Below are 10,756 nucleotides of genomic sequence, written 5' to 3' on the forward strand. Positions count from 1 at the left end.
TTACACGTTTACTGAATTTTTCTTTCTTTGTATACTTATATGACAATTTCATTATTGCTGCTAACAGACTATTGAATGTAGTCTAAGCTTCTTGGAAGTTCTTTTTGTCCTTAAAATGTATCCTGTTAGAAATGTACAGTCACACTAATGTGTTTTCAAGTCTGGTGAAGTAAATATTTTCAGTGTGTATGTGCCACCAACTTGATTTTGTTAGACTCAGTTGTTTCATTTTGTTTAAAATTTGGGGGGTGTCCCCTCTACTAGTTGCATAGTCCCAAATTCAAATCCATGTAACAAGTTATACTCAGAGAAATCTTGCTTCCATTCCTGACCTCTACAGGTATCCATTTTTGTTAATTTTTGTATGTCCTCTTTTTAAAAATATAAACAAATTGTACACACACTCACACATACATTTTTTTTCCACCTTTCTTTTTTTACTTATTATAATTTGAAGATATAGATTGAGTATATATGAGGCGGTCTTCAGAAAGTTTATGAAAAGACTTGTGTTATCTTTTAATTCTGTTTTCCAGACTTTTTGAAGTACCCTTATACTACTGATCTTTAATTCCATTTTTAAACTAACTTGTAATCTATTATTTGTATGTATCATTGTTTCTTCAACTGACAACTAATTGATGGAACTTTACAAATATGAAAAATCATGAAACAATTTTTATTTGTTTTTTCACATAGGGCCTGGGACTGCTTTGTTCGTTGCCTGGATCATGCTTATCTCGGCTCCCTTCTCAGTCATGTAATAGTGGCTTTGTTACCTCTCATACACATCCAGCCTAAAGAAACTGCAGCTATCTTTCACTACCTCATAATTGAAAACAGGTATTGTAACTGGAATTAATAATAAAACTACCACCTTTTCCACTGTATTTTTATGTATCAATATATTAAGATTTCTATTGGTAATGAGGAACTGTTCACTTTTTTTATTTTAGAGTCCATTAGTAAACAAAAGTAATTGGCATGCAATTACATATTGAACTGGTGTTATTTCGGTTGTGGCATTGCTTACATTATCATTATATTGAAAACTCTATTAATAGGTCAGTAGTTAAAAAATATTTTTTGTTCTGAAAGGATGAAGCCAAATTTACCTTTTTTCTCACAGTTAAAGGGCAGATTGTGAAATAGCATGAGAGAGGTTAGGAGGGATATTCATTTACTTTTTGCAGCTTACTTTAGTTGAATCTCTTATTACTTCATTGCATTAACCTTTGAGCCAGCTTCCATTCCTTTAAGCTTTTATCACTTTTCTTCATATTTGTTTTAGTCAATTTCTGTTGCTTATTACAAACTATTTGAAACTGAGTGATTTATAAAGAAAATGAAATTTATTGTTTACACGTCTGGTGAGAGCCTTGGTGGTGGCGACCGTGATGGCAGAGTATCACATTGCAAAAATGGTAGAGCAGAGAGAGGAGAGACTAACCTCCTCATTCTCATTTTAAAACCCTCCAAACCACACCCCTGACCACCATTATTAATTAATACATTCACTATAGCATGGTCCTACAATCTAATCAACTCTCCAAGGCCCCACCTTGCAATTACCAAAATGGGATTTCCCACACTCAGCAGTTACAGTGGGAGTTAAGTTTTGGAGGAATATCCAACCCAAGGCAATAATGTTGCTAGAACAGTCTTTTAAAAACATTTCTTTGTATCAAAGAGCATACAAAGGTGTTCTGTGATTCTCCATTTCCTAACTGATAAGTTTCAAATTGCTTAGCTTGATGTTCAAGGCTTTCCAAAATCTGGCCACACCTTATTTCTTAAAATCTTTTACTGTAGTTTTCCAAACTGGGCACTAGGCTATAGCCAATGTGGACTGCTATTGACAGAACTTGCATTACTCCTTCCCATTTGTATTTTTGACTCAGGCTACTTTTTAGCCTGGAATGTCTTCCTATATATTTTTTAATGTTTTCTGTTATTTCACTTACTGTTGTATATCACAGTTCCTTTGCTCCTGAAAAGTTAGGTTTTAAGTTCTACTTATTTGCCTGCTCGCCTGTGTGCTATTGCTATTCCTTTTAATCAGTTCCAGTAACTGTCCAGCCAGGCAGATAGCACACAGAAAGGAAAGGTTAATGTGTTAATGTGTTTTTATTCAACTAAAATACTTTTATTTTTGATATTTTGATATTTTGTACGTGATAGAACAACAAAATCACTAATTTAGGTCACTTTTTTGAATGTCTTTTAGATTGTTATGCAAATACAGTTATGCATCACTTAGTGATGGGGGTGGGTATACTTCTGAAAAATGAGTTCTTAAGCAGTTTCGTCATTGTGTAAACATCATAGAGTGCACTTACACATACCTAGATGGTACAACCTACTACACACCTAGGCTATATGGTGTAGTCTCTTGCTCCTAGGCCACAAATCTGTACAGCATGTTACTGTACTGAACACTATAGACAATTGTAACACAATGGTAAGTATTTGTGTATCTAAACATATCTAAATATAGAAAAGACAGTAAAAATATGGTATGATAATATTATGGGACCACCATTATGTATGTGGCCCGTTGTTGACCGAAATATTGTCATGTGGTGTGTGTCTATAATCATATCTTTGCTGTTTATTATAGAGGAATCATTTCTCTACATTTTTCATATTACAAGAAAAGTCCTTTTTCTCTCAGTGCTAGACAGAAGATTTAAGCTCCCTGAATGAAGGAATTATTTTGGCTTTGTTTATTGTTCTATCCCCAGCATCCCTCATAGTGTTTAGCACATAGTAGCACATAGTAGTTATTTAATACATATTTGTTGCATGAGTTAATGAGACTAGAATTTAGAAACACTTATACTTGGACCCAGAAAAATTATTTATTATATTGGATTCAAATTAAAAATTGTAACCTCAGTAAGGATTATTTTTATATTTTCACTGTAGTTCTTTATGAGAATTTGTTTGCGGCGAGGCTTTGGCCATTTATTACTACATTATAAATCACTCCAAAACCTAATGTCTTAGAACAATGAACATTTTTATTTGCTCATAATTTTGCAATCTGGGCTGTGCTCAGCTGTTCTGTTCTTCTGCTGGTCTTGCCAGTGGTCATAGGTGAGGCCACATCAGCTGGCAGAGACTGGTCTGGCCTTCTCCCTCTATCCATGCGGTCTCAGAGCCTCTCTCCCTCTATGTGGCTTGTCCATGTTGGTGGCCAGACTTCTTACATGGTGATTCAGGGATCTCCAGAACACAAAAATGGAGGCTGTCAGGCCTTTTTAACACCTAGACCCAAAACCAACACAGCATATCTTCTGCCAGTCTATTGGCTAAAGCAAGCGACATGCCCAACCCAGATTAAAGAGGAATAGACTATATATTTGGGTGTGCATACTGACAAGCATGGTTTATTGAGGGCCACCAGACTATCATAGGGTGATTTTCTTAGCTTCGGTTATTTGCCTCTGTTAATTTAGCTGAAAATCTTAGACATTGTTAGGAAGAGTTCTTTGCATGTCAGTAATGAACTCGCACTTTTAAGTGAATTAAGTTGGCCTTAGTTTCATCTTCTGCTTTACATTTTTTCAGTATTCGTACTCTTGGCAAATAATGCTTTTTATTCCAACTAACTACCAGGGATGCTGTGCAAGATTTTCTTCATGAAATATATTTTTTGCCTGATCATCCAGAATTAACAAAGATAAAAGCAGTTCTCCAGGAATACAGAAAGGTATTTAATTTTTTATTTATGGTTTGAGAGATCATTGATACATTCCAATACAATTCAATACATTGACTAAAGATCCTTTGGAATCATCTCTAGGGATAATATAGTCATATTCTGATGGCTAATTCCTGGTGACTGTATAATGCTACTATGAATCCATGACTTTTGGAGGGAAGTGTTAGCATTTAGATTAAAGATGTAATGGCATTAGATAGGACAAAGAGCAAAGAATACAGTTCTTGTGACTTTACTACCCAGGTCTGTATGTCCTTACTTACAGTCCCCAAAAGAGGAAGCCACTACTGCTGCATGCCATGAGAAGAAAGAAAAGCTGTGGGATGATTCTAGTTTTGTTTTGCTATAAACCATGGTATAGAAATGTCAGATCTGAATGATTCCTGAGCTTTAGAAGGGGAGTAATCTCTAGTTTCAGTATCTTCAAGTCTAGTGAGCTCTCTGAAATTATGAAAGTATAAATGGTGATTCCATAGCACTTCAGGACAGACAATGGGATATCTGAACTTGGGGGTCGCTTTGGGTAGTGAAAGGAAGGAGTGAATATCTGCATAATCTATAGACCTAGTTCAAGTCTATTATGTAGTCCTCTGTAAGTTAGGGGAAACTTGTACTTCTTGTCAAGAAGCATTATTTTTAGATAAGTAGATTATTTAATTGGAATAAAATTTTTCTCCAGGTCTAAAGATTTTAGAATAAAATCATTTTCCCTGAGAACTACTAAAAATTATACATGCCGTAGAAAGGAAGAGATAGAAATTTTATTATTTTTTAAAACTGATTTTATTGATGTATAGTAGCGAATTCAGGCCTTTAGAAGTGGTTGTTAAAATAGTTAATAAGGTATGTCTCTCTGCACTCTTTATATAGGAGACTTCTGAGAGTACTAATCTTCAAACAACTCTTCAGCTATCTATGAAAGCAATTCAACATGAAAATGTAGATGTTCGTATTCATGCTCTTACAAGCTTGAAGGAAACCTTGTATAAAAATCAGGTACACTAAGGTGATATCATTAAATAGCCATAGAAAGGAAATATTTGAGGTTTAAAGAAAAGATGACAGATTGGCATTTTTGTTTGACATTCAGTAGATTCAATGAAAGAAGTTATTTTTATTTTACCTAGATCTTGAGATCTGACTAAGAATCAGTAATTCATGAGATTCCCTTTGAGCCTGAATCCCAGAGATTTGTAGAATTTTTTGTTGTTTTTGAAGAGTCATGATTTGATGGTTATACTTTACGTTACTGCATCTTCCTCAGTTACGATGTATATGTTTGTATACCAGCAGTTTATGTTTACATAAAATGTCGGCAATTTTGCCATTCTACACTTTGATTGAGTTAACTTTGTTAATTTTAATGAAGCTAAATTTTTAAGTTTACTTTTTCAAGGGGCTGGGGAACTTTATTCTTTTCCTTGGTAACATTATGTAGATTATCTCTAACCTTGTGATATGAGAATTAGCATTTAAAATACCAGAGTCCTATAAACATATACATTGGAAAAAAATTAACCAAATTACTCATTTTTGTGTATCAAGAACCCATATGGTAAAATGTGAGAGCCCATGAGTTATTGTATTACAAAACTGGGTTGTTTCTTTCCATGATAGAAGCAAGTATTTACTTAGAACAAAAGATATACGTGATGGTAGTGAGTTCATGGCTTCTGGGGCAGTCAACTTGTATAACCAATGTGTGTAGCAGCCAATGTGGAGATGATCCCACCAGATGTGAGGAGCCTCGAATCTCCTCCAGTTTAGGTTTTATGCTGTCCTGTGGATCTACATTGTCAATGTTATTGCCTCAATCCTTGCCTTAAACTACAGTGAATCTACTCTGTGCTTGGCCTTTGCCCTAAACCTCTACCTGGGTTCCAGATAACTTAAAGGTCTCCCAGCTTTTTAATTTAATATAGAGACATGAATAACAAAGAGTCTCTCCTGTTGGCATGGAGGTTTTCTAGTTTAGGTTATTTCCAAACAGATGGCATGGTCATAGTTTAACATAAGGAAACTTCATCTCAGTCATCTCTTGTAGATGTAAATGCCTAAATCTGAGAACTCAGGGAGGTTTCTTACACTCTTTGGGGAAAGCTACAGCTGCCCCACTTTTGCCACCTGTGCCACAAAGATATATTACAGGTGGTAATTCCCTGACTGGGGTTCCTTCAATGTAAAGACCCAGTGCTAATAGATTACCTAGGTGTTGCTTTGTTGCTTCACCCCCCACAGATTTGTTACCCCTCTTCCCCTGGGTGATGGAGATGCAAAGGATTACTCAAAGCCCATCTCTTTTGAGCAGTGAGAGTCCCCAAAGTGGTTAACTTCCCTGGGAACCCTCCAGTGAGAGGGATCCCTTCCTCGGGAAATTAATGCCAAATTGGGGTTCTCTTCTTGCATTTATTTTCCAAACCAGGAAGTTACAGGAAGACAACATAGGTGGGGTTATAGTTTAACAGTATAGGCTGGTAACTTTCAGTGAAACAAGCCAGATGACATTCCAGTAGACAATTAAGTGATCGTATCAACATAAACTTGATCTTAGCAAACATTCCTTCTTACAGCAATTTCTCAGTATCTTTACATAACAATCAGTAACTAGTCTGTCCTTGAGCCAGCAACCCTGCTGTGCCACAAACCTTTATCTTACACCAGAGACTTACAGCCAGAGGGAAATGTCCTGTCCTTGCAAGGTCAATATTGGAAACTGCAAGACTTTGGAAAACCAGGCCCTGTGAAGTACATATGCTTTTTAGTATATTCCACACCTAGGCAGAATAAGAAGGGAATTGTACTTGCAGAAGTCCTGAGGGTCAGATTGAATAGTCTGAATAAGATATAATGGCCATAGATTGTTTTTTACAATCTGTAGCATTAGGCCATGGGATTTTTTTTTAACATAAGGATTAATTTAGTTTAGCATCTATATCTAGCTAGATAAATTTACGGTAGGTTGATTAAAAAAAAAATTAAAGGGAAGGAGGGCTTCAAGGATCCACGGGGACATAAGAAAAGAACAAGAGTCCAAAGACACATATCTTCCCCAGCAGATACTGGCCCAGAGAGAGACAGAAATGGATTCTTTCCCAGCTGTGGCAAGAAGATAGCATCAAAGTTGAAGATTGTTGAATTAAGCTCTAGAATAGCACTATCCAAAAGAACTTTTTGTGAGAATGAAACTGTTCTATATCTGCACTGTCTAATGGTAGCCACTAGCCACATGTGGCTCTCTTGAGCACTGAGGAACAGAATTTTTAATTTTAAGCTAAATAGCCATATGCAGACAATGGCTATTGTATTGGTGAGTACAGCTCTACAAGATGGCTGAGTCTATAGGAATGCCAGAGCATGAAACTGATGTAAGATAATAGGGTAACAGGCCAAAGAGTCTCTTTAGTGGATACTGTTAGAGTCCGTGAAAATACAAATGCAAAAGGTATTGTTTTAGAAGTTCATATCTTAGCCACAGGGAGAGAAAAAGACAGTCTAAGAGTAGTTTGAAAGGAGGTGTTTATTTTTAAATAGACCTAAAGTTGTGGTACAACTGGCTTAACAAATGTTTGGGTATAATGTGGCAACAAAGCAAACTCCAAAAGGTGATGTGAAAATTAATAAAGTGGTAGTTGGTGTAGCCTTAGATACTTGACTATTGTAATGGAGCGACCCTGCAAAAGCCCTGTACTGATGGGTAGCCACCATACAGTCACTGATGTTGAAGAGATGACAGCTTCTACTTCTTACTTTTAAGGAGGAATATACATTTTTGAAGGAATAAAGGACTACTAAGTTAAGTGGATGGCAGAAAATTTTGACTCCTATGTCCAAAAATCAGGCTAAAGATCGAAGTAAGAAAACATATAATCTCTTCCTGAAAATCGATGCTATTCAGGTTGAATAAATCCATTTGGTGAAATCCCAGAAGGATAAGAAGTCTATAAGAAGCCAAGATAAATTTTGAAGGCAATGCAGAATTCTAATAAAAACATGTATTTTACTTGATTACAAATCAGAGAAGAACCCACTGAAAATAGTGCTGCTAGAGACTTGCAGGATGTCCTAGGATAATGGTGGATGCCTAATTCTGAATCTCTACATACCCTCCAAAACATCATAAAAAGCAACAAAGGAGAGCAAATAAAGCCATACATAATTCACAACTTCAACATAACTATGAGACTCAGATTACTATGAACTTTAAATTACTTGTAACTAGCAGAGGTATCTCTGGAGCTCATGTCTCAAGCTCGTGTTGAGACCAGTTAGATTCTAAGGAGACTGTATAAAAAGGAAGAAAGTGGAGAAAGAGGAACCAAGAATGATGGAGCAAAGATAAAACCACCAACAAAAAGGGGCAGTCCCACTCTAAGTGCAACATTACTCAAAAAAGGTCCAAAATGTGGTACATCAGAGTATTGATTACAGGGAAAATACATCCCAAGGTTGTAATCTCTGCAAATCATTATTTCCAGGAAGAAGTAAAAGAATAGGGAGGGGAAGGTACTCTTTGTAGACGTAATTATAAACAGAAAGAAAAAAGTAAGAGGGAGAACTTGAAGGGTCCTGCAGAAATAAACGAAATTTACAAATTGAAGACCTACCGTATCCATTCCCTCCTGCCTGCCACCCCACCCCATTGCACTTCACTATGCTGATGTGGGTACTCATGAGATAGGAATCTTGAAAGCACTACAAAATGCTTACTCTTACTAATAGAGCTGTTACGGAGGGTCCACACTATGAAAAGAAAAAATATGTATTCTATGTGCATACAAGGTTACTGTAAGACAAAAGAGAAAATGAAAATAAAGTCTTTCAGTTGATGACAATTCCTTTTAAAAACTAGTTGGTGGAAGACAGTGAAAGAAAACTGAACTTAGCACTGTAACTTAAATCAAATATTTCAAGCAAGTATTTACAGATATTTAAAATTTTTTCAATAAGAAATTGAAAAAATGAGAGAAATGGACAAAAACCAAGAAGATATGAAATGAAAGTGGCTGAACTCGGGAAAGAAATTGAAGAAATGAAAATTAAATTACAAAGATCACAGGGTAGAATTTATTTGACTGAAAATTTAGTAAGGGGCAATGAGTAAAAGCATACAAAATAATCGAGAACAAAAATGAGGTAAAGAAAGTAAAGAAAATCAAAGAAAAAGTAGTGACGGAGGATTGGCAAAGAAGATTTTACGTACAAATAATTATATTCTGTGAAGAAAAAAACCAAACAATAGAACAGAATTGATATTTAAAACTATAATCCACAAAAGCTTTCTGGAAATAAAAGACTAATCTACATATGGAAAGGACCCATTGTGTAATGGAGAAATTTGGCCCCAGAATAGTCCATTCTAAAACATATCCTAGACATTAGTAATAAAAAATCTTCAGGGTTTACAGGCAAAAAAAATTTTTTTGAAAAATCACTTCCAAGGGCTAGAAAAGTAGGTTGGTCTTATAGTAGGCAATATTCAGAGTGGGTCTAAAGGATAGCATCATTTTCAAAAGCATCAAGGCCTTAAAGTATGAGTCAAGAAAGAGCCAAGCTTCCTTAGAGTATCATGAATAAAAACATGTTTTAAACATACAAGACTTTAAGGAACACTGTTTTTACAAGTGAGCCCTTCCTAAGAGATATATTAGAGGATGTTTTATTCAGTCAAGAAATGACTGGGGAGACTTTGGCAAAAGGACTATGGCTACTATTTATATATAGTCATGTGCTGTATAGCAACATTTCAGTGAAGGATGGACCACATATACAACAGTGGCTATATCATGTAATGTAGATGTATATAGTAAGACCATAGACTCTTTGTTTATGTAAGCACTTTCTTTGATGTTCACATAATGACAAAATCACCTAACAACACATTTCTCAGAATGTATCCCCATAATTCAGCCACACATGACTGTATTTAACTGTAGATCTAAGACTAAATCAACAGTGAGTCAAAGATGGGAGAATTGTGTGTAAATGTTACTTATTCTAATAAAGTAGAAATAATGCAATTTTTTAAATGGGAGGAGAACAGAGTAAGGAGCAAATAAAATAAGCTCAGTAATTGTTGAATAAGCAATAAATGGGAAACAAGGCCTAGGGTTTTATTCTCCTTACTGGCCAGCTGCCAAAAAATAAAATAAAATAAAATAATACAAAACTGGCAAACTAGTTATAGAAAGTTAAATAAGAAAAAAAGGGACTGTGGACATCTTTTTTTTTTGGCTGCTGGCAAGTATAGGGATTGAACCCTGGACCTTGATGTAATCAGCACCATCAAGTAGACATTATAAAAGATATTAATATAAAGGATAACCCTAGAATAAAAATATAAACTTTCCTCCTTATCTAAATAAATTAATTTTGAAAAGCAAATAAAACAGACTGGAGGGGGAAAACACAGTAATTATAATACACAGTATTATGATAAAAAAATCTGTCAGAATTGAGGCTAAACATATTAGTCATATTAATAAATGTGAAAGACCTTAAATGAAAAAAATATATACAAATTGACTTACAAAGCAAGAAACAACTGTATGCCATATGCAAGACACACCTAAAACAAAGTGATTCAGAGAGGCTAAAAATAAAGGGATAAGCAAAGTTATATGAGATAAGTGGAAAGTATAAGAAAGCAAGAATTTTCCTTGTGCCACACGCAAAATAGAATTAAAGCAAAAAAGCATTAATATGACCAAAAAAGGGTACTTTCTAATGCTTAAAGATATAATTCGTAAAGAAGATACAATAGTTACAAATATATATATGCTCCAAATAACATACCAGCCACCTTGATAAACCCAAAACAAGAAATTTAAGGAGATATACATAGAATATAAATAATAGGAGACTACCATACCACTCGGTATAAAATAAGTCAAATGTTTAAAAATAGATATATAGAAGACCTAAACAATATAATCAATAAAGTAGACATTATGAATATATGTCAGGCATTACACCTTGATAATGGAAACATACCTTCTTCTAAAGGGGATATGGGGCAGTCACAAAAATGGA

General features: G+C 35.0%; 1 protein-coding gene across 1 annotated transcript in view; it reads left to right on the top strand.

Annotated features, from left to right (window-relative positions):
* Positions 1-699: 699 nt before the first annotated feature.
* Positions 700-10,756, top strand: part of LOC103601244 (serine/threonine-protein kinase ATR) — a gene marked incomplete at its 5' end in the record, with an annotated part of 79,908 nt that continues 69,851 nt past the window's right edge. The window contains 3 exons of the mRNA XM_008585627.1: positions 700-843; positions 3,622-3,715; positions 4,598-4,723. Of these exons, the coding sequence (XP_008583849.1) occupies positions 700-843; positions 3,622-3,715; positions 4,598-4,723 (364 nt within the window). The remainder of the gene's footprint in view (positions 844-3,621; positions 3,716-4,597; positions 4,724-10,756) is intronic.

This window comes from Galeopterus variegatus, unplaced genomic scaffold (genome assembly GCF_000696425.1).
Source record: "Galeopterus variegatus unplaced genomic scaffold, G_variegatus-3.0.2 Scaffold3648, whole genome shotgun sequence".
Taxonomy (NCBI): Eukaryota; Metazoa; Chordata; class Mammalia; order Dermoptera; family Cynocephalidae; genus Galeopterus; species Galeopterus variegatus.